Below are 24,770 nucleotides of genomic sequence, written 5' to 3'. Positions count from 1 at the left end.
CCACTGGAATCTGAGTCATTGACAGCCCCTGAGAAAGCATTAACCTTGTTGACAGATAATTCTTCCTCATCCTCAGTATCTTCATCTGACCATGTCACTACCATGCCTTTCTTCTGTTTCTTCAAGTAGGTTGCACACTCAGATCTAATGTGACCATAACCCTCACATTCATGACACTGAACACCCTTGTCTTGGCCTGATTTGTCCTCTTCTTTGACCTTTCGCTGGGAATTGTAGGTTTTATAGTTGTCTGACTTAATGTCCTGGACATTTGGCCTAGTCCTTCTGTCTATCTTCCTTAGAGCTCTGTTGAATTTTCTAGCAAGAAGGGCCAGAGCTTCAGATAGATTCTCACTTTCACTATCAGCATCATCTCCTTCAGTGGTGTTGGATACAAAAGCAATGCTTTTGGTCTTCTTTTCAGGTTTTTCACCCAACTTTAACTCATAAGTCTGCAGAGAACCAATCAGCTCATCCACTTTCAAACTGCTGATATCTTGAGCTTCTTCAATAGCAGTGACCTTCATTGCAAACTTGCTGGTTACAGACCTCAAGATTTTCCTCACAAGCTTTTCATCTGACATAGGTTCTCCTAGAGCAAATGAAGCATTTGACAGATCACGCACACGCATGTGATATTCAGAAATAGTCTCATCTTCTGTCATTGTCAAGTTCTCAAAACGAGTAGTAAGCATCTGGAGTCTAGACATCCTCACCCTGGTTGTACCTTCATGTGCTGTTTTCAAAATCTCCCAAGCATCTTTGGCAACAGTGCAAGTATTAATCAATCTAAACATGTTTTTGTCCACAGCATTGAAGATAGCATTCATTGCTTTTGAGTTTGCCAGAGAAGCTTCTTCTTCAGCACTTGTCCATTCATCCTCAGGTTTTTCTTCAGGAGTAGATGTACTTCCTTCTGCTTGAGCTTTGACAGGATGCTTCCAGCCTTTGACAACAGCCTTCCAAGTTTTGATATCAATAGACTTGAGAAAAGCTATCATTCGAACCTTCCAGTAATCATAATTGGAGCCATCCAGGATTGGTGGCCTGTTGATCGATCCTCCCTCCTTATTGTCCATGAGATCAAGAAACTATCTCCCTGGAGCTCACCCACACAGAACAGGGGTGCCTGCTCTGATGCCAATTATAATTCTAGATCCCTTAGAACAAATGTCCTGCACGATGCTGGGACAATCGATTAGAACATCATACAACTGAAAGACCTGAACACGAAACAACAAACAACTAAAAGGAAACAAGACACAGGAAGTTGTTAACCCAGTTCGGTGAAACTACACCTACGTCTGGTTAGCTTTCGCCCAATGAAAAGGAATTCCACTATCTCAAGAACTAGGTATTACAGACCCACATGAACACATCAAGTTCATTGTTCTTAACCTATTCTACCCAGTGGTATTCTACTTAGAACCACAGCCTAAGTATGAGAGCCCCTCTCACTTTTCCTCAATCACTGCCACAGTGATTGGTGAACAACAATAACACAGAGTTTGTTTGACACTCAAACACAACACAGAACTCAGTCTCACTTTATAGAATCAGTGAGCAAGACGAGTTCACAACTAACAAAGACAAAGAACAACTTACACTCTTAAGAACACTTGATCTTCAAGGTAATTCTCTCGATCAACATCAAGCTTCAGGTCTTTGTCAATATATATACTTCAGCAGAGGCGGCTAGGGTTTATTTGGGCTGAAGAACACTTTGATCCAACTCATATCAGCAGAGAATCTTTCAAGATCTGATATGAGTGATCAACAAGTAAAAATAGAAACAAATCTTTTTAATCACAGATTTGCTTCAACAATTACAACCCGCAACTGGCTCCCAACACACAGTTACTTGACCTTCAAGTAAGCACAGATCATACCATAAAGCATAACCACAAGGGACCCACTTGCATGCCAGCAGGGGCGGATGTCCTGGCCTTCATCAAGGCAGATGTCACAACATCGGCTAGGACATCAGGTTGTTTTTTTACAAAATTGATGACAACAAAGGAACAACAGTCATGTTCCTCTGGTTCATGTGCTTCTACGGGTACATACTCCATGCCTCCTGGAGGAATATGTGCGTGTGGTGAACTCATTGTGTACCTCACATCCCACACTAATGATAATCCAGGAAGACATTTCTGGAGATGCAGGAATTTCAAGGTAAAAAATTGTACATAATTTCAATTTCAGTCAATTTTAATTTGATTCCATTCATTGAAATCCTTCACTTTTCACAACAAAATACCTTGCACTTTTTTTTTTCAGACACCAAGGGACTAGGTTCAGCAAGACAAGGAGGTATTGATGCGTTGAAGACAGAATTGGAGGATTCGAAGAAGAAACTGGAAGAATTGAAGACAAAATTTGAGGATACAAATAGGAAACTTGAGGAAAGCAAGAACAAGATTAGCAAGCTTCAAAGGAAGCTTGATTGTGAGATGATGAATAAGAATCTGGCCTTTTCCACCATTGTGGTTGTTGTGTTAGCTTGGGTAGTTAGTTTTTTCTTTATTTATGGTAAAATGTAACCAGAGAAGGGAACTTTGTTTGGGTAGGGTTTGGGAATCATGCAATGGCATCAAGCAATGACAATTAATTAGAAATTTATAATCACATGTGTTTGACACAATCTCAATTACTACTTCTTAATATCAAGTGTCTTTAACTTAATCTCAATTATTAATTCTGTCATGTACTTAATCCAATTGACTAACCGTGAGGATGAAGTGCTGTTGATATAAACTCAATGGCTAATTAGAAGATATATTGTCTTTGACTTAATCTAATTGACTAACCGTGAGGATCAAGTGTCTTTGACTTAATCTCCAAGACTAGTTAGGCTTCCGTCATTACTCATCTTGAGGATCAAGTTCCTTTGACTTAATCTCCAACACTAACCGTGAGGTTCAAGTACCTTTGACTTAAACACCAACACTAATTAGGCTTCCGTCATTACCCATCTTGAGGATTAAGTGTCGTTGACTTAATCTAATTGACTAACCGTGAAGATCAAGTACCTTTGACTTAATCTCCAAGACTAATTAGGCTTCCGTCATTACCCATCTTGAGGATCAAGTGCCTTTGACTTAATCTAATTGACTAACCGTGAGGATCAAGTACCTTTGACTTAATCTCCAACACTAATTAGGCTTCCTTCATTACTCATCTTGAGGATCAAGTGTCTTTGACTTAATCTAATTGACTAACCGTGAGGATCAAGTACCTTTGACTTAATCTCCAACACTAATTAGGCTTCCTTCATTACTCATCTTGAGGATCAAGTTCCATTGACTTAATCTCCAACACTAACCGTGAGGTTCAAGTACCTTTGACTTAAACACCAACACTAATTAGGCTTCTGTCATTACTCATCTTGAGGATCAAGTTCCTTTGACTTAATCTCCAACACTAACCGTGAGGTTCAAGTACCTTTGACTTAAACACCAACACTAATTAGGCTTCCGTCATTACTCATCTTGTGGATCAAGTGTCTTTGACTTAATCTCCAACACTAACCCTGAGGTTCAAGTACCTTTGACTTAATCTCCAAGACTAATTAGTATTCCGTCATTACCCATCTTGAGGATCAAGTGTCATTGACTTAATCTAATTGACTAACCGTGAGGATCAAGTACCTTTGACTTAATCTCCAATACTAATTAGGTTTCCGTCATTACCCATCTTGAGGATCAAGTGTCGTTGACTTAATCTAATTGACTAACCGTGAGGATCAAGTACCTTTGACTTAATCTCCAACACTAATATACCTTGACGATCAAGTGCCTTTGTCTTAAACTCAATGGCTAAATAAGTTTCCGACATTACTAATCTTGAGGTTAAGTCGAAGGTATTAGCCACAAAAACCTAATTAGTCTTTTAAACTAAGGCATTATATCCTCAAGGTTAGTCAACTAGATTATGTCAAATTCATTGAGATTACTTTGAATTTTCCTCTCCCTCCTTGTAATTTACTTTCAACTTCCCTCCATATGATTTGTGAGAGTACTTTGAATTTCTTTACTTTCAAGTTCCCTCCATCTGGATTTTCTATTTCTCTCCTTCCTGGATTTTGTATTTCCCTCCATTTAATTTGTTTGACTTCAAACGCCCCACTAAGTTGCCCTCCAAAACCATAACAAGACAAACACGGTTTCTCTCTTACCTACCCGTCAGTCAACAAATTTATGAGGGGTCCATGCTTTTCAGTATTCAATTCCTTTTGAATAGACAAGCCAATCCCATAAAGGGACTCCCACCATATATCCCCTTAAATCTGGACAAACCTTCTTCACCATGTCCTTCATTTTCTTTGTGTTTTGCAACCATGAAAAAGACAGTCATCCCCTCTTAGGACTCCCACCACATATCCCCTCAATTTTGAACTATTTTGGAGATGTAGACTCTGGGATGTAAGTTACATTTCAGCAGAAAATTTTTTTTCTTGAAAAAAATAAAGTGCAAAGTCATGCCTAACTCGTTGTTGTTTTGCAGTGTGAAAAATTATGTAATTATTTTCGTTGGGCTGCAAGTGATGAATTAGAGCGTGCACAATTACAAGCAGAGATTGAGTTGATGAAAGTCCCCATTCAATTGGAAGAAAGCAATTCAAGGGTTGCTAACTTAAAAAATATACTTGAGGCTGAAAGATTCAATAGGAATTTAGCCTTAGTGTTCTTACTTGTCCTGCTTAATGATGAAAGTTTCCAAATTATTTATGATGTTTTTTTTAAAATGAATTATTTTTTTTTGACACTGCAAATCCCTTAGTGTATCTGAATTACTCAAGGTTATTGTGGATTGGTCTAAATGGGTTTTAAGGTCTTAATGAAACCGTTTCATATATGCCTCTATTCCTTTGGGAAATCAATTTATTCATTACATCACCAATGAATTTCTGAAAGACATTTGATGTGTGGTAACGTCTGGCAGCAACAGGTATGTCAAAGTCCAAATTATGGCACTCATATCAGTTTTTTTTCTTGACATAATTACTCTGAAAAGTCTCAAGGCTTGGTCTAAATCACCGCCCCTCACAGCCAATGTCCACTCAATAAACTGTCAATCTTGTAATTATTCCACCCCTAACCTATAGCCATAGTCATTCAAAGCGGTTCAACTTCCCATTTTCACCACATTTACTCCTTCTCCCAAGCAAAACCAGTTTTATATAAACCGCACCTCAGCCTTCATTCTCCTTCATCATCTCCTCACTCCTCCTTTCACAACCAAAAACACCATGGTCGAGGTTAAGCAAGAGATCATAGATCTCAGTTCTGATTCCGATGATGACATGAACATACCACCTGGTCCTGGCTTCAATAGAAAGATTACCTCAAGCCAATCCTCTGGAAGACAAACCTTGGTTTGGTTCCTGCCTTTTGTACTATGATTTTGATGTGAATCTGTTTCTTTGTTTTCGATTATGATATGAATCTGTTTCTTTGTTTTCGATTTTTGCATTTTCTTTGCAATTTTTTCATGTTTCTTTAAGTTATCTCACATGATTTCTCTATGTATGGTCAGCCTCTCAGGGCCTGGTTTGTGAAGAGGTACATGAAGAGGAGCATAGACAAGTGCACGTTGATAGCACCAAACGAGAAACGCTATGGTTGCACACTGTGTTGGCACGTTGTTTATAAGAATCAATGTGTTGTTGGAAAGGGATGGTATGAAGTCGCCAAAACAATTGGATTACGAAAAGGCCAGCGCATCCATTTCATGCCAACCCATGAATTGCATGTTTTCAGCTTCGTGATCGCTCCTGTGTGAACTTGTGTTGGTGCCTATGTGTCTCGTCTATGTTGTTGATTTCGTTCCTTGTGTAGTTGTGTTGTTTTTTTTTTTCTTCTGTTGCTTCATCAATGTGTCTGTTGTTTGGAATCTGTTAATGAAATGGGCACCATGAATGGAAATGGAATGGAAGTAATCCTGCTTTTTGTTAATTATTATTGTCTCCAAGACTTGTTTTTTTACTGTTGGTTCAACAATGTCTCTGTTGTGGCCTCTGTTGTTTCAATTTTCCAATGCTATGTTAATGAAATGGGCACCCATGAATGGAATGGAATGGAAGTAATCATGTGAAATGGGCACCCAAGGCTATTATGTTCTTCAATTCAACTTTATGAATTGGAATTGGGGTTGATATTTGAGTGAACCTTGTACTTTGATAAATTAACTGCATCTGCTTCATATGTTAGACACCCATATGTTATTGATTTGAAGCAGATGGAATGGAAGTAATCATGCCCTGAACATCACAAAGAGAAACCTATATAAGTGTGGTCGACCTTCTTTCAAAACTTCATCTCAACCAATGTTAAAAACTACTGCCTTTGATCTAAACCCTAAACTAGTATGTTAAGCTACTAAAAGAAATTGTGGTCAGAAATCTTGATCCAAAAGGAACTATGCAATTCATGCATTTTGTGGATCCACAGGAACTAATCATTTCATGCACTTTGTGGTGAGGATTAAGCTACTAAAAGACATTTATCATAGGCATAGGCACCTTAAATAAACTACAACACAACATTCATAAATAAAGAAGTATCTCAGTGATAATTAAGAGTTACAACCCAAATAAAAAACAAAAGTCTTCCATTCATTATGAACTCTGAAGTCTCCCATTCCATTCCTTTCATTCCAAGTCTTTTCATACACATTCCAACTCAAGTGGACTGCCACTGAAATCAACAAAAGAATTGAAAATAGGTTAGTCAACAAAGAAAGAAAAGCAAAATTCAGTATGTAAGCAAATTATGTAAATGCCAAAGGGCTTACCAACATTTCAATTACTCATCTTGATCCACAACACTACCCAACATTTGCATATGATTCTTCTTGGGTAGGCACAGTCTCCGCATCAGTATTTTTTGTCATCTGGCGTGCTTTAGTTGCAGTCTTGCAAGTAGTTTTATTATGACCATATCGGTGACATTGTGAGCACTTCCTACTCCCTTTCCTCTTGTTGCCTTTGTTTTTGCGAGCTGCACTTGACGAACCTGGACAACCAGTACCTTTAGTCCTAACAACATTAGGATCTTTAAGGCCAATAAAGGAATTACCCAAATCATCAACTTCTTCATCACAGTCCTTGATTGCCCTTGACTTCAATTCTTGCACAGCTTTTGTCGCTCGATCTCTTTCATTATGAAAATCTTCAAGCCTACGACAGGCAAATGAGGCTAATTCCCTGTATTGACTCATCAAGGCACCATACCTACTAATCAAGAAGGAATCCAATTGTTTTGATCCTAACATTGCATTCTTGTCCACATCATCCTTTGCAAACTTTGTCCATCTCTGCAGGACTAGACATTTTGGCAATTCACAGACATCAAGATAAACAAGGACTGCAAGTACATGGTGACAAGGAAGACCCATGGATTCCATCCTTTTGCAAGCACATTGGAAAAAAAATGTAGACGGCTGAAATGAGACATGCCACTCACGTCCAGAACCACGATATTTTGAAACCAAAAATATATACTGGCTGGATGTTTCTTTGTAGCCTACAACAATGGAATCTCCTGACCTATGTAGTGCAGCACGATACATGGAGAATATCTCCCTTGTAAAGACATTGGCACCAGACCTCTCAAGATTTTGGAATTTAGTCTCCAACACAGCCTCACCATAAGATGAATTAAAGTCAGCCTCAATTTCTTTATACGTAATATGATTCATCAACCTGCATAAGTGTTGGATTAGCTCTGTTATATTACACCTTGAATTAACAAACTTCCCAATTTTGGAATGAAGACCCTCACAACGGGATGTTGTGCGAAATCCAGCAAAAAAGTTGCCACGCATATGCGATGCAGCCCACATCCTCCTTTTTTCATACATTTCCTGAACCCATCCATTATCATGCAACTCAAACTTATCCACCATCTCTGTCCATTTTTTTCCATGTCCCTATGTCATAATACCCAGCAAGCATGCAATGGTTGAATGCAGCTGTAAATTCAGGATTATGCAAGTTTGAGGTTGCATTCCGACTCAAATGCCAAGCACAAAGCCTGTGATGGGATTGAGGTAGCACAAGCTTTATTGCTTTCTTCATTGGAATATCCCCATCTGTGATGACTGACGTAGGTGCCTTGTCTTTCATAACTTCCATTAGTCTTTGGAGTAACCAAACATACGCAGGTTCATTTTCATCCCCAACAATTGCAGAAGCAAACACAATGGTTTGTTGATGATGATTAACGCCGCAAAAAAACACCAAAGGACACCTATACTTGTTTTTACCGTACGTGGCATCAAAAGCAACCACATCACCAAATGCCTTGTAATCAATTTGGCTCATTCCATCACTCCAAAACAGGTGCTCCAATTTACCTTCACTATTCTCTTTGTACCGAAAAAAAAGCTCGGGGTCAGATATTTGTAATTGTTTCAAGTACTTCAATGCGGCCACACCATCAGATTCATGTTCTGCCCTATGTTTTCCTACTTGATTATAAATGGCTTTCTGTCTAAAACCAACATTCTCATAACCACCTGACTACATTGCAAAGGAACTAAAAATATCATGTGCACCTATACCAGCCATCCTCATGTTATTCATTTGCACAACATCAGACTCATTCATTTTCCTATAAGCATGCAACATTCCACAAGATAGTCCATCCAAAAGTTCATGATTATGTGCAAATGCAAAAATAGTCACATACCAACGTCGAGGAACAATATGGATGTGGACTCTGAACTTGGCTTCACATCCTAGCCTTGTCTCATTTTTTGCCCGTCGCTTTCGGTCTTCCATGTTTAAGTAGCTGAGTCGACGTTTACCTTCCCTAGAGCACACAAAGGTCTGCTGCAATACTTCATGACTTGTTTTGCTCCGCAGAATACTGCTTCTACGAACTGAGAACCCATTCACCCTTCCATACCAAGTATAGAATAAATAAGCAATATCCAAGCTAATAAAGCTCAGCATTGAGACTTTTTCAGGACATAAATTCTTAAGATCAATCATTAGGATGTCATCTTCATTGTTGATATCTATTGTTGCATCAATACCATCAACATGGGTTTCCTCTTCATACTCAAAGTCCACACTACACTCTTCTCCATTTTTATCTTCCACATTCAACTCATCCAAATCCTAAGACAAACAAAATTACAAAAGATAAGACAAACATACATGCATATCTATGGCACCCATTTCTATCTATAGCCATATGACACCTGCAATTTTTTCATGGATCAATATGTTAATTACCTCTGACATTTTATCAGCATCTTTCAACGACCCACTCTGTTCACTGTTTCCATTCAAGCATCCCGTGCCACCATAGCTGATCTCGGTTGAGTTTGCCATTCCAAATCAACAAACCTGGAAGCTCGAACGAGATGAGGATCAAAATCAACAATCAATTCAAGTAAATCAAACAAATAAATGGAGAAACAGATAAATGTAGGCAAAATTGAAAATGAAATACGATGAGGATGTACCCTGGAGATAGTGGACGAAGCTCAGATGCCTAGAGATAGAAGATGAAACTCAGATCGAATGATGGAGCTCAGATCGGATGAAATGTGCGTGCCACAGGAAAGAGAAACTACAAGGCACAAGCTGAGGGAAAAGCAACTTATGCAATTTTTTAAGTCAACCCTAACGGACCCGGTTTCTTTTAAAAACCCCGTTTTGCCGTTTTGCAAATATTACAAATGTATTTTTTTATTAATAAAACTTTTTTTTACCGGTGGTAACTGGTCAACTCGCTCATGCACCCATACACCACATGTGTCGATGATGCACCGTAGCCTTTGCCTAAATCCACTGTGTTATCTAATAATTTTGAGACCTCACTCTGGAGAGTGAGGCACTCAAAACACACACTCTCCCTCAGGAAATGCCAGGTTATCTTCTTAATTGAATTTAATTGTTCTCTCTCATATTTTATTGAGGCGTGTATATCACGCGCATAACATGCACCTGGGTTTCCTTTGTTCGGTACTCCGTTTCAACTTTCAAGCTACTCAACCCCAACTCTTTCCCTCTCCTAATCCCTAATTTTGAGGATATCTCCTTCATTCAAATCTCTCAATCCCTAATTTCTTCAATTTCAAATCTTTCAATTAGCGATTCCATCTTTAATCAGTTCCAAATCTGATTCGGTTCCCTCACTCTCCGGTCTACACCATTCCAAACCTTTTCACTGTCCCAATTTCAAAAAATTAATTCTCTCAACAATGAATCGGTGATTCTTGGGTTTGGAAAATAACGATCAATGGTACAGTGAAGGGAGTGTTTTCTTAGGTTCTTTCCCAGAACTTTTTCTCTATGCTTCTTTGTTATTATAATGCCACGTTCAAAACTTTCTTGGTCCATCTTCCGGTTGAAAGAAATTATTTTGATGATTATGAATGATGATGTGGTAGCTCTAACTGATAAAATTGGAATTGGTAATTGAATTTCTTGATGGTCTGGTTTGATTTTATTTCATGCAAGCAAGACTAAAGCAGAAGGCTGCAAATTTGAAATCTTGAAATTGTTTTGGCATTATCATTCATTTATTCTTGATGGTTCAAAAGATTGTTACTTGCTTTTCTTATAAATGCAAAATGCTATCCCATTAACCAATTTTCTAATGCTGATTAACAATCAATAAACTGTATATTTGGCCTTTGCATTGGTTAATTGATCTCACTTCTTGATTTTTTTTTTCAAAGAGATATAGAGTTTGACCCTCACTTACCTGTCTCTGATATGTACACTAAGCCCTCTTGGGTTAACATTCACATATTTTTGTTCTTTCTTCAATTAGAGGGGTATTCATGTATTCATTTTAACCTATGCAGATGTTTTAGTTGCAAGAACTGAAAGCTTTTGTTTAATGAGTCATTTTGGACCTTTGCTCCTCTATGCGTGACTGCTTTGTTAAGCATTTTTTAATTTTTTATTCACTTCTTCCAACGGCCTTAAATCGATGTTGGTGGAAAGTGTGTTCATGTATTACTTGTGCTTGAACTTAATCACTGTGTGATTTGTATTAGTTACAAGGTATCTTGGATGCTGATAAAGTATGCTCATCTTCATATAGAATACCAATGTGAACTTATTATGGAAGGGTAGTTTGTGAACAGGTCATAACCAGTTTTCTTTTCGTGATTCTCAACATCCTAGATATGCTCTAGAAAACTTTTTTGAATCTTGCTCAGATTAGGATTGGCTTTTGTATCTCATTATACCGCTAACCCTTTTGTGCCAAGAGTTTAATTATTATTTGATGTTAACATAAATATCTTACTTCTCTTCACTCTCTATTTTTAATTTAACATCAAGGATCTTTTCTTATCTATTTTCATTCCTCGCAGACTCAATTGTTATTTGGTAGTTCGCACCTGGATCTTCTCCTTTTACATCCTGGTGTCCTCTTTTTGCTACACAGCTTTCTTTATCCTCTTTGAATTATTTTTGGATCTGTTGTCCTGTAATCTCTTCTTGCTTCTAACATATTAATTAATATCTTTTTGTTCTTTTTACTTATCTGATTTTCTTTTTTTAGGATTCTCTGAAATAAGTAGTATTGATGTAAATACTTCATCAGTTCAAAAGCATCACACTGACTTTGTAAGGTTTTTTTCATTGTTTGCACATATATATCTCAATATAATAATGATAAGAAAAAATCTCTATCAGTATGTGGTCTGTATTTTCAGGGTGGTATTTCTATTACAAGTGAAAACAACTTGAATTGTTATCTCGCATGATGGTACCCCTATGAAAAATATGTCACATCAAAATCTTGATTGTTCGGACATAGCGGAAAATTCTCCAGCACAAGCTTCCTCAACTAAGGAGTGGAAACGTGTTAAGATAGGGAAGTGAAATAAGATCTTAATTGCATTGAGTCTTTTGCTACATTAGTATATGTTGCATGTCTTGCTATTTATGTGGTTATAAAAACGTAATTACATTGTTTGTTTTGGTATCAAGTAAACAATCAATTTTAATATTAGTTATGTGATCTATCTTGATTTTACTTTTGGTTATTTTTGTTTACTTCGATATATCATTATAACACATGCCTAAATATTATAACATATTTTAAATATTTATTCATTTTTAACAATTACTTTAAAAAGATAAAAAAACATTAAAAATAGTTTTAAAATTACCCGTGCATTGCACGGGCTACTTACTAGTTATTATTATTTTTTTACTTTTTTTATCTACTCTTATATAATAAAATAGAGATCTCACCGGAGTGAGATCTCACTTATAATACGCCACGTTAGCTACTCCTTACAAAACCTTCTCTTCGTTTAACCCTGTGACTTTCACGCGTTGATCCTCTACCTAATTCTTCACTTCTCTCATTCTCTCTACACTCATCCTGACTGATTCTTCTCTTCTAATTGTGCGTTATGTTTCTCATTCAAATAGCAAAATCAATGCAAAACTATGAACGCTTCCACTACTACGAATACAGGCTAATCAATTTTCAAATTCTCCTTATGAATCGTACTAACAAATCCCTTGATTTCAGATAACACCTTCCTGTGATACTACTTTTATATATGTGTTGTTCGACTTTCTCCCCCATTCCTTGGTTTGTGTGTGAAACAATTTTTTCAGTCCTAGCTTGTTCACCTTTGGTCCGTAAGTTCATCATTTCATTGAAACAAACAAATATGAATTTATAATGAAGATTGAGTTCAGCATAGTGTGATAAATTTCTAATGTGAAAGTTGGCTGGATGTAGTTTCATGATATTGGAATATATAATATATGTGGTTATCAATTAATCTTTATGTTGTGTGTTCATCTAATTTTTTAAAAAAAGTGCGTGTTCATCTAATTTAAAAAAAAAAAAAGAGAAATGAATGGAAGAAGAACATCAATCAATTCAAGAAAAAGACAAGTTCTCTCATACGAAACGAAAGGAAAGGAAAGGGAGGCACACTTAAGTTCATAAAATGAGAGAAGAAGAAAATCGAAAGAAAAACCGAAACATCTCTCATGCTCCCCATATTCTTTCACTTTTCTCTTCACCATTTTTACAGCAACTATCTTCAAATAAGGATTTCATCATACTCCAAGTGTTGGTAATGTACTAATGTCTTGACAAATCCCGTTTCTCCAAATCTTTGAGCATAATTCAAACATTTTGGCGGTAAATATTTTCAATGAAATGTCATAATCACCCTTCCCTCAACCATTCACAAGCATCCGTCACCGACATGTAACCTAGTATTTTTCCCCGAAACCTCGTTAACCTCGTTTTATTTCGCCACTTGCATCTCTTCCCGCCATTTCCTGTCCCCCACGTTTTTCACATAAAAAAAATGGAATTGAAATAAAAAAAAAAAAAAATCAAAGAACCTCAAAACCCAGAAGCAAAAACCTACCACCATTGAAATGGGCATCAAGGATCTTCTCAGATTCATGAAGCCTTACATTCAACCCATCCACATCGAGAAGTACGCTGGCAAACGCGTAAGAATCAATTCAAAGTTTCGATTTTTCCATTCAAAGTTTCAATTTTTCCTCAAATTTTTATCTGGGTCATGCTCATTTAGCTAAATCTGCAGGTGGGTATTGATGCATATTCATGGCTTCACAAAGGGGGTGAGTTAGTACTGAGTATTATCTGATTTTGATGCAGTTTAGAATTTTGTATTTTTGGGATGAGTAAGTTGACATTTTGATTTTTCAGCTTATTCATGTAGTATGGAGCTTTGTTTAGATTCTGATGGTGACAGGAAATTTCGGTACATTGAGTATTTTATGCATCGAGTCAACTTGCTTCGCCACTATAAAATAACCCCGGTTGTTGTTTTTGATGGTGGCAATGTTTCTTGTAAGGCAGGAACAGAACAAGAGAGACACAGGCATGGTTTTGTGTACTTTAATAAAGTTTGAGGCTTTGAGTACGAGTTTTTAATCTTTTGTTTCTTCAGTGTATGATGTTTGTGTGATTTGTTTGTTTTAGGAAAAGAAAAGCTAATCGCGAGTTGGCAATGGCGAAGCTTAAAGAGGGAAATGTTAGTGCAGCTTCAGAGCTCTTTCAGGTAGGAGCATTTCTCAGTTAAGAAAATGGTGATTCAAGATAGCATTGGTGACTATGTTAAGGATTTGTCGTTGAATCAAAATGTTATTACATCTAAACTAAGTTTGATAAATCATAGGTTTTACTGAATTGGTTATATGACTTGTCAAAAGTAAACTGAAAATTGAAATTGAGGATATTTGTAATGCTAGCCATTTCTTTAATTTCTTGTCATCATGAAGTATGGGGAGGAGATATTTTGTCTTTCAGTTTCCATATGCTAATGTTTATGACCATGAAACAAATCTTTTTAAGGGATTCCCATTCTTTTATGTGTAGAGAGCAGTGAATATTACTCCACTCATGGCACACAAACTCATTCAGGTATGGTTCAAAACATAACCTTTTGTACAAACTTGTGACCGGTAATATAGTACCATCGACCCCACCCCCGTTTACACCTTGTTACAAAATTTTGAAAAATACTAGTGCAATTCCTGAACTACAATTTTCTGGTAATGTAAGCAATAGGATGATTTTTTATGTAATTACCTCTTTGCAGACTCTTAAATCAGAGAATATTGAGTTTGTTGTAGCTCCATATGAAGCGGATGCTCAGTTAGCATATATGTCCAATCTTGAACCAGAAAAGGGTGGAGTTGCAGCAGTTATTACAGAAGATAGTGATTTGATAGCATATGGCTGTCCAGCTGTAAGAACTTCTTCAAACATATGATATTGTGCGTGGAGGTTTTACTTCTTTTTTTTGAGGTCTTGATTTATTTACTGCTTCTATTCAATTTCATTAGAGTCCTACATTTTAGATTGTAATCTGAGGTGTTTTGAACAGATTATTTTTAAGATGGATCGCCAAGGGAATGGTGAAAGAATAGAGTTAGAGAAGGTTTTTTCTGCTGAATCTGGTAGACCTTCATTTCGGGGTTTTGATTTGAAACTCTTCACAGGTAAATATTTTCTGTTTGTTGAATGCAATGATGTGTGCTTGATAGTATGCACATCTTCTTGAAAGTGTGAAGATTAGGATTATACTGCTAAAATTTTCCTCTCATAACTCATTAACAATGTACAGTGTGTACTTGTTCCTCCTTGACATGATGAATACCATTTTTATTTTTTCAATGGAAATTGGCCAACTGTACTGTAATCTATGATGAGGTGCCTGGGTGCACCTTCATAACTGCAATCTATCTTTATAGATCTCTATTCTTGATATGTAAATGTCCCACTCCTCTACTGGGAAAAGAAGAGAGTAAGAGATGACATTAGGAACTTCATAAGAGATATTTTTTGCTTTGAATCTCTCTGTATTGATCTGCTTCTGCTAGATACATTAGTGGAGGGTACTTCTCTATTTGTGGGGAATTTATATCCTCAATGCGGGTTAACCTGAGGTTTTTAGAATAATACCATGAGATTTTACATAAATTCTAAAGAAACCTATGTTGTTTTTTAAAAAATCTCATGCTCTTTTTGGTTCATGACAGACTGAAAATAGGCTCTTCCCCCTTCCAGGTATGTGTGTCTTAGCTGGCTGTGATTTTCTTCCATCTGTTCCTGGAATTGGTGTTGCTCGAGCTCATGGCTTAGTTTCCAAGTATCGGAACCTAGATCGTGTAAGTATGTTCTCATCTTCTGATAAAAACCAGTGTTGATTACTTGTTCAAGAGGAATTTGAATATAATGGATGATAAATTGATAGTAGATCTTTATTAATTCTTGAAGCTCTCATTAGTCATTTCCCCAAGGCTTACTACTGGCTTGACATGATTTTGTGGACTTTTCAAATGGATTACTCTAAGTAAAATGTATTCTTAATTCCTCTTACATTTTTATCTGTTTTACAATAGGATATATAAAACAAAAGTTATATCTAATGAGTAAACCAAAAAACAAAGTTTCTTGTCCTAAACAACGCTGGCAGAGCCAATAAGGTGGCCCAAGGAGTGCCATGGCCTCCCCTAAAGTTCTGTAAAATTTTAAATATTACTATGTGTTACATGTAAAATATTTCTATAGTTGTGACACACTGACACCCCTATCATTTCATAGCTTTATCTCATTGAATACTAATGAATTTTTTTTTTGCTTGGAATTTTTTATTTATTTTTATTTCCATTTTAGTTATAAAATTTTCATAATAACTTTACTTCATTTTTTATTTTTAAATATTTATATATGAACTAATAAAAATAGTAAAAATTTCCTTTTTTCGGGTACAAGTAAAAAGTTCTTTTCAATACTTTTACAAATATTTGAAAATAAAAAGCAAAATGGAAATAGAAACAAGAAGTGATAAGAAAACATCTTTTGAAACTAAATAGGTGTTAAATTTTTTACATCAACTTTTATTTTTATAATTGTATTTGCACGTTTTTAGAGATATTTAATGTATTTATTAATATCTCGATGACGCTTTGCTGACTCTTCATTCACCGAGACAATTGTCTCTTGCTCCAAAATCCAAAGCATCCTTATCCTTGTGATCCTTCACCCTTAATTAGTTTCCAGTCAATCCCTACGTTAAGATCTCCTAATTGTTTCCCTCTTGGAAGCACACATTTCTCCATTTTCAATTTAGAGAGTGCATTACTTGATTCGGGTTAAGTAGTTGTTCTTCTTTTTGTCTAAGCACTAGTACAGAAGCTCTTTTTTGTCCAGCTTTGCATCAGCCGGATATCATTATTCTACTTCTGGGATATTGATGTTCGACTTATGCAAAGCTGAACAAAAAAGAGCGTTTGTGCCAAGTTGAAGGACAATCAATTAATACTTATCAGGTATTGTACTTTATAAATCGAAAAGGGAAAAATGCGGGCTTCGAAAATGGAAAAATCTGGGAAATCTTAACATATGGATTGGCTGGAAACTAATTTAGTGAGTCTTAGAAGAGGTGAATGATCACAAAGAAAATGATGCTTTGGATTTCGGAGCAAGAGACAAGTGTTTGGGTGAATGAAGAGTCAGCAAAACGTCATTGAAAACCTACATAGTCATCTAGAACTTTTGCTTAAAAAAGAATGAACAATTAGGCTCACAATTACATCTATTAATAGCTAAGATAGGATTTGTGATTTCCATATTAATACTATTTCTCAACAATAACCTGCATGTTTGCAGATATCCTTTCAACAAGGTAAAGAAGACATAAGTGTTAAAACACAACCGAATAAGGAAATGAACAGGCCTATTTTTTCAGAGAATTTTAACTTCTTTGGGACTTCTATATTTATGAAATATGAGAACAAAACTTGTAGAAATTCTATCACCATATTGAAGTTTTGTTTATTTGGATGTTGCAACTGATACTTTTGTATTCTGCTGTCACCATGACAAGAACACTTAAATAGTTGCTGATAGCCTCAAAAACATTGCTGAGTGAAGGTTCGTATTCAGTATCAGTATGACTAACATAATTTCTTTAACAGATCTTGTCTGTTCTCAAGTTTGAGAAAGGCGACCAAATGCCTGAAGATTACGCCAAATCCTTCCAAGCGGCAATTGCAGTCTTTCAGCATGCCCGAATGTGCTAATACTAAAACTGTCTTATTTTTTAAATCGAGTATTATCATTCTCTCAGCACTCATTATGCGTCCTTCTGAAATATTTGTGCAGATATGATACCAATACTAAAGAGCTTAAGCACATGAATCCTCTTCCACAAGATATTCTTGAGTCACTTGATGGAAAACTTGATTTTTTGGGACCGTATCCTTCATCTATTACTAAATTTGTTGGGTTTATATCAGTGTTTTGCTAGTAGTTCTAAATATATATCATGCTGTATAACTTTTTTTTGCACTTGCACTTCTAAGAGGATATACTCATATACACTTAATTTTAATCTGTATACTTGTTGAACATGTATAATTTTTTCCTTGACCAAGTCCAAATGTAACTAGAGAAATTCCCCCAACTATAGTGACAGCAATAGCTGAAGGAAACTTGAACCCATCAACTAAGGAAGCCTTTGAAAAGTCTGAAAGTCCTAGATTTCCTCTGCACCCCATTGATCCCCAAAGCATTGGTCAAATCTACAAGAGTGAAGTTCCTGCATCAGTTACACAGGAGAACTGTTTTTCAGTCTTTGGCTCTCATAATACCAGCCAGAAGAGCACAGGCAAGTCATCAATTAAAGATGCATATGTTTATTAAATCACAAGTTAATTGTTCTTCATGAACTCACAATTTTTGCAGAACACATTGCTTAGTTTGTGCATATTATTGGTTAGTGAATCAGTAAACGGAAAGTTTCTTATATAAACCATAGTATTCACTGTGCTAAAGTTCTCAATGAAAACTTTCTCTTTGTAAATCGTTAGCATTTTCTATTTTGCTAAAACGGTTTAAACAATTTTTCTGTGTAGTGACAAGACTCCAAGACGAAAATAAGTATTCTGATGAAGCATTGGCACTTCAGAAACTAATCATCCCACTGGGTACAAAGAAGACAGTAAAAAACACCATTCTATCAGATGACACTCCTTTGAAGGTTCCTGACAACAACCCATTCAGGATAAGAAAACCTGAGGAAGTGTATTTGGTACAAAAAGAGGACACGGTTGAAAATGTTTCTAGTGTCAACAGTGTGCAATATATCGACCTGTGCTTGTCTCCAAATAACTCTGAAGAAGAGGGGCCTAAAAATCTCTCAAGGAAAAGGACATTTCATAACATTTGCTCAGATAAACTGGAAGGCACTGATGAAGAGGTTTCAGGAGTAACTGAAGTAGTAGATTGTGAGGTTTTATGCTTGACTGTGGAAACCCAAGAGAGTGTTAATTCTGAGACCAGGAAAGGTGCTGATTTGAAGGCAAAAGGTGGAAGTGAAAAGAAATCAAAGAGAAGTAACTCTAAGAAAGCAGGGAGTAACAGCAGAACTATTTTGAATTTCTTTTCTCGAGTGTAATAAATTCAATATCTATATGCCCATGATTTTTGTTGAGGCCCCTTTAAATTCTCCTGTATTTAATTACCAGAGGTTGGATTTTTTGAAGGCAGAGTGAGAATTTTATTATGAATTACTTGAAGGCAGCAGACAATTGAACAATAAGAACACCCAATGAAAAGGAAAACACTGGCATAAAAGATTTTATTGTGAGACTTTTTATTCAAGTGATTATATTACAATCTTGGAGATGCCTCAACTGATCCAAAACCACAAAAAACATAACTTGATCCAAAACCACTGAACCATGATTCAGTGTTAACACCTAGAAACTCAGAAAACACATTTTCAGCCCATTATGTTGTTTACTGCTTCTTGGTAAGTAGCTTCTTGAACCAAAAAGCTGACATCTTGGGGGTTCTCTTAAGGGTCTTGAAATCAACATACACAATGCCAAACCTTGATGTGTACCCCAATCTCCACTCGAAGTTATCCAGCAATGACCATGCAAAATATCCAACCACATTTGCTCCATCATCCCTTGCTTTCTTTAGTTGAGTCAAATATGTTTTGTAATAGTTTATTCTTGTGGTGTCATGCAAAGCTTTGGTAAATGTAATATTACCCGGGTCATCCATGCCTACAAATAAAAAATACCATGTCACATGACATTACAACCAAAAATCATATTCATAGTTCGATCATTTCATTTTTGTACATTAAGCCAGAAACAAAGCATCTGATGTTTACCATTTTCTGATAAGATCACAGTTGGGTTCCCATAGCGCTCCTTGATGTACATTAAAGCTTTGTACATGCCCCATGGAACGTTGTACAGCCAATATGAATATGCCTGCAAAGTTTTACTTACAAATAAGACAATGCATTGTTTGTGTACTTCAATTTTTTGTCATGGGAAATCAAACTTACTTGTGGACCAATAGGCACTCCATTCTTTGCATCTTCCATGTTAAGAAAGAAACCAATATCAGTCATGGGAATTAACAAAAAAAACATGCAAAACAATGTTTGAAGGAAGAATTATCTTACAAGCAAACCCTGCATTCCACTCTTGTTGGTAGCCTGGCACCTTAGGTTTTGATTGATGGGGATCATACATGTAGTAAGTAGTGTATTGGTTGATACCAATAAAATCAAACGAGCCCTTCACAATTTTAACTTCCTCCTTAGTGAACTTGGGGAGTCTATTACCAACAATGTTTTGAATAGTTTTTGGATATTCTCCACACACAAGGGGATGCATGAACCTGTAGAAATTAAACACCATTGTTATTTTGCTATTTGTTAAATGGGGGAAAGTCAAATATACACGATGAGAACTTATAAGTTTATGTTTGTTTATCCATTGGATTGGATGCGAATGCGCTTTTTCTCAATCCAACAACTTTGCCCAGTTGGAAAACTGTCATGAAAAGCCAAATATGTCAACTGGAAACCAAACGCACTCTAAGTATGGGTTAGGAAACCTGGTAGGTTTTCATGTTTGAGGGAAAGGTGATTCTGAGAGTAGTTACTAGGAGGAGTTATTGTGGGAAAATAAGTGATTTTAAACACGTTATAAGCTAAATACTTTGAAAGTAGATTGGAGGAGTTTAAGTAAACATATGCTAAAGATTTTTACCATCCAACATGAAAGTCTCTGGCTCTTTGAGCTGCATTGTTGTCAGCCTTTGATCGCGTAAGAGGCTCATACCAAACAAAATCCAGGAGAATCCCAATCCTTCCCTTTTGTTTTTCCTAAAACAAGCACATATAATCACTGCATAAGAACTTCCTAGCAATTTAAGTAAGCTCTTAAGTAAAAAAGGACTAAAAGATACTAAATTATTACTTGGTACTTTTCTCTGTATCTTTGAACAGCAGCAGCATGTGACAATAGCAAATTGTGGGTTACAATGTAAGGTTCAGTGCCTGAATTTCCAGCTGTACAATTCCCATATTCTTTTGAGCACCTTCCAGGGGCGAAGAACCCATTATCATAGCCAAGAGCAGACACCACCCTAGGTTCATTAAAAGTCATCCAGTTTTTCACTCTGTCTCCAAATGTCTTGAAACAGAATTCTGCATAATCCGCAAAATCTTTCCTGAACAATTTCAAAGACATTCATCAAATAATGATTCTTTCAAATACTAATGTATGCACCTAAAATATTAACATTCCAATTTTGTTCTTATATCTATAATAGTATAGTACTTACACAACTTGGCGGCTCAATAGTCCATTGTATCTCAACTCAAGAGCTAAAGGAAGATCATAGTGGTAGAGATTTGCATAAGGAGTAATTCCTGTAATGGTTTCAGACAACCAAGTAGGAGCAAAAACAATAAGCAATTAATACTACATTTCAGAAACTAATAGCATGTTTTCTCTCAGAATCAATTATGACACAAGGGCTAGAAGTTACTCTGAGAAGTTTCTCCACAGAATTGATTTTTACTTTCGAATCAATTGTAGAAAGATTCTCAAACATTGAAACTTACCTCGTTCTAGTAAGTAATTGATCAACCTATTGTAGTATGCCACACCTTTCCAATTTACTTTGCCTGTTCCATCTGTAGCAGCAGGGTACATGGTTATTAGTGGATTATTCAAGTTGCTTAATCTTTTTTTGATCAAATATGTCAAATAAAAACAGTAAAATTACTTGGAAAAATTCTGGACCATGAGATTGAGAACCGGTAGGCATCAAAGTTTAGATTTGCCATGATATCTATGTCTTCCTGTCAAAATGGAACATACTTGAGCACAGTTACACAAAACTCACGTATACTTAAAATGTGAACATTTCATCATTGTATTATTCTTATGATTGCATTTGTGTTGTTATTGGATAGTAATTTTTATTTTGGTGACAGAAAATTTTAGGGTGAGGAGATGTGCATCATTCCAAGACTGCAAAAAGAATCTATGGACTCAATACTTGCAGGCAGGGATTATTATTCAAATGTTGTATTTTTTCTTTTACTGTTAATATTATATAATTTTAACATAGGATTAAATTTCACTCATTTATCCATTTTTTCCTATTTCCTATATCCTCAAGGTTAAATAACATATCTTAATGTTTAAGATTTAAAGCCACTTACTTTGTAGCGATGATACTGATCAACTGAAACTTCTCCGGTACCATTATTTGCCACAATCCCTGTTTTTATTTCACAAAAAAAAAATGTTAACAGAATAAATTAGCTAAACTCAACAAGAAGTAAAACTCCTACGTTAGTCAAATTAGTTAAACTTTATGGTCTCCAGTTAAAAATGTCTTTCTTAATATTCAGACTTGTGCTCAAATTAGTTAAAAATGTGCTTTTATTTCAAAACATGAATGCGAGATTAATTACTCCACATTTTGTAGATGACAAATGCTTTATCCTTATGTAGTCTCTACACAGTGATCTAAATTATAACATATCGAGTTGTGTCCTATTTTTTTTTTTTTTTTGGGTCAAAGAGTTGTGTCTTTAATCATACTACATGTATGAGATTTTATTTCAGAGTTGTATCAGAAAGAACAAATTAAATGAAAACCACTTCTGCAGTTCTGCCTGTTTGTAAAATTGTCGGTGGTTACATAATTGAGTTTTTTTGGTTACATATGAAGACACGTAATTGAGTTTTTTTTATACATTAGAAAGATAAATTACACCGACTAGAAATCGATTTCTGAACTTCCTCCTATCCAACCCATATGTCCTACAGCCTCTACCACTTGAACTATCCAACGTAATTGAGTTTAAATGTAAAAGAACTAAAATTCACTATAGTAAAACAACGTAAAACATGGGTAGTAGTTGAACACAAAAACCACTTCACATAGACAAATAAGTGGGAAAAAAAATACAAAATTTGATGCACTCCATAAAAATAACGAATCTCTTTCAATAAAACAAAATAAAGATATTGACGTGTGTCTGTCGAAGCATCTTTGATATCTTTTCCACCACAATCACAATACACTTTCTTTCAACTCTTTCACTTTCACGGGACACCATGAATTTTAAATAATAATTTTTTTCTTTTGTTTGGAGTGGCTAGAAGAAAAGTTGTTTATAGAAATATACTTTTCGTCTTTGGATGTAGATATATCCATTATTGATAGATAGAGGGGAAAAAGAAGAGACTTGTTATAATCTTTTTTTACCAAGATATCCCACAGCTATATCCATGAGGTTAAGAATTGAAAAATTGAACTTAAGATACATAGTGTTATATAGTAGGATAGAAAGAGATATATAGTTAAATTTACATAACTAATAGCATATTTTGTATTAATTAACTTATTTTTCTTCATAATTTGTTTTTCAAAAACAAAAAATATATTATTAAAATAATCATGTCCTTGATAACAACAATTTTTCCTCACAATTGAATTGGACACTCATAAGCTATTAAGATAATATCTCAAAAAATTACTTAATTTTTATTTTATAATCAATTATAACAATGCAAACATTCATTAAAAAAATCATTTCAAAAAAAAAATTTCATTAAAAAAATGAGTTTGATAAAAAACATTGTGTAAGAAGCGGAGTTAGTTTTTTTTTTCTTAACCAATTTATTTTCAATCAATATTGAGAGACTAAATTCTTCACGCCATGATCAAACACTAAGTAGTATAGTAGTTAAAAGTTTGTAGGAAATCAAACTCTTAATCACTTACTTATAAATGGATGATGTGAATTAAAAAAATGAGAAAAGGATTAATGAATTTTGTTAGTAATTATCTGAAAATAAGAATAATGAATTAAGATTTCCAGACCAGGTTTTTTGATGAAAACGTCCCAAATGCTAGGGCCACGTCCTTCTTTATCTGCCATACCCTCAACTTGGTAAGCTGAAGTTGCCGTTCCGAACAAGAACCCTTTGGGGAACGCCTCTCTACTCAACCCTCCAGTGTCTAAACGCATCGCTTCAGTCTCCACAGTCCCATCAACATGCAAGGAGAGGAAGAAGAAGAAGAAGAAAACACACAACCATTGTTGGTGTTCAGCCATATTATTGAAGCTAGCTATTGAGTACTATAGTGAGTGAAGTGAACACTGACACTATGTGTGTTATATTGAGTGTTTTTGTGGTGGTAGATGATGCTCACTCATCACATCAGTGATCTTCTTTTATAAGCCACGTTTGTTGAGAATCGCGGTTTGGTTTGGTCCATCACAGAGTAAAATTGGAAATAAAATTGTATAATTGTATATATGCGTCACAATCAGTGGACCCATACGTGGGCATGCATGTACCTCTATGGCTGTGCATATCCTGTTCTCACCTTCAATCATACATATCACAAACCATTTAATTATGAGTTATGTGTAACTATTTACCATTTGTGGCGCAATGTTCTTATCTCGAATTACTGTTAATTTTGGAATTTGGCTAATGATATATTTTAAGCAAACAAGTCTCTCTAGATAACATTGACTCAATCCTTTTAGGAGAGGTAACTAAAAGGATAATTATATCTTCACATCTCACTTTTGAGGTGTGGAGAGGTGGAAGAAGAGAAAGGTAGGAAGAAAGGAGAGAGAAAGTAAAGATGTGATATGTGATTTGATTGATAAAGAAGAGAAAAATAAAGAGAATGAAGGTGGAAAAGAAATGAAGAGGTGTGTATATATCATAACTCGTAACTAAAATAATGAAGTCACACTGCAAAGAAGCCGAACCAACAAGACAATCTATTGACTTATTAACTTTTCTTAAAATTATAAAAGTGATAAATAAATAAAAAAAAATTAAAATAATAATAGATCATATATAAATTAAAGTAGTCCCCTACGATATCTCAAGTGGTTGAAGCTGAGGGACATATGATTGGGTA

The 24,770-nt window shown here is 35.5% G+C and overlaps 3 protein-coding genes across 3 annotated transcripts; 1 reads left to right on the top strand and 2 right to left on the bottom strand.

Moving 5' to 3' along the window:
• Positions 1-6,828: 6,828 nt before the first annotated feature.
• LOC130736822 (protein FAR1-RELATED SEQUENCE 5-like) lies at positions 6,829-7,863 on the bottom strand. The gene has a single exon (XM_057588604.1). The coding sequence runs from the start codon at positions 7,861-7,863 to the stop codon at positions 6,829-6,831; it is 1,035 nt and encodes a 344-aa protein (XP_057444587.1).
• A 5,199-nt stretch (positions 7,864-13,062) lies between these two features.
• LOC130738803 (exonuclease 1) lies at positions 13,063-19,060 on the top strand. Its single transcript, XM_057590958.1, has 12 exons — positions 13,063-13,468; positions 13,564-13,600; positions 13,689-13,863; positions 13,965-14,043; positions 14,361-14,405; positions 14,584-14,733; positions 14,872-14,986; positions 15,555-15,655; positions 17,468-17,565; positions 17,655-17,747; positions 17,942-18,159; positions 18,407-19,060. The coding sequence occupies exons 1-12, from the start codon at positions 13,391-13,393 to the stop codon at positions 18,946-18,948; spliced, it is 1,731 nt and encodes a 576-aa protein (XP_057446941.1). The 5' UTR covers positions 13,063-13,390; the 3' UTR covers positions 18,949-19,060.
• Positions 19,061-19,102: 42 nt separating this feature from the next.
• LOC130738804 (beta-glucosidase 44-like) lies at positions 19,103-24,045 on the bottom strand. The gene is made up of 11 exons (XM_057590959.1): positions 23,709-24,045; positions 22,036-22,094; positions 21,594-21,669; positions 21,430-21,501; positions 21,147-21,234; positions 20,780-21,032; positions 20,570-20,685; positions 19,978-20,195; positions 19,858-19,889; positions 19,678-19,780; positions 19,103-19,567 (listed from the first exon to the last, which is right to left on the bottom strand). The coding sequence occupies exons 1-11, from the start codon at positions 23,941-23,943 to the stop codon at positions 19,293-19,295; spliced, it is 1,527 nt and encodes a 508-aa protein (XP_057446942.1). The 5' UTR covers positions 23,944-24,045; the 3' UTR covers positions 19,103-19,292.
• Between the last annotated feature and the right edge of the window lie 725 nt (positions 24,046-24,770).

The sequence above is a fragment of the Lotus japonicus genome, chromosome 2, assembly GCF_012489685.1.
Source record: "Lotus japonicus ecotype B-129 chromosome 2, LjGifu_v1.2".
NCBI lineage: Eukaryota > Viridiplantae > Streptophyta > Magnoliopsida > Fabales > Fabaceae > Lotus > Lotus japonicus.
The sequence above is the reverse complement of the archived record's forward strand: the minus strand, read 5'-3'. Positions and strand labels throughout refer to the sequence as shown.

Coding starts and splice junctions, on each gene's coding strand:
- LOC130738804 (XM_057590959.1), bottom strand. CDS start 23,943: ATGGCTGAACACCAACAATGGTTGTGTGTTTTCTTCTTCTTCTTCTTC. Junction 21,235..21,429: donor CAATTACTTACTAGAACGAG/GTAAGTTTCAAT, acceptor AAACCATTACAG/GAATTACTCCTTATGCAAAT. Junction 21,033..21,146: donor CTATTGAGCCGCCAAGTTGT/GTAAGTACTATA, acceptor GAAATTGTTCAG/GAAAGATTTTGCGGATTATG.
- LOC130738803 (XM_057590958.1), top strand. CDS start 13,391: ATGGGCATCAAGGATCTTCTCAGATTCATGAAGCCTTACATTCAACCC. Junction 13,864..13,964: donor ACAGAACAAGAGAGACACAG/GCATGGTTTTGT, acceptor TGTTTGTTTTAG/GAAAAGAAAAGCTAATCGCG. Junction 15,656..17,467: donor AGTATCGGAACCTAGATCGT/GTAAGTATGTTC, acceptor TTTCTTTAACAG/ATCTTGTCTGTTCTCAAGTT.
- LOC130736822 (XM_057588604.1), bottom strand. CDS start 7,863: ATGTATGAAAAAAGGAGGATGTGGGCTGCATCGCATATGCGTGGCAAC.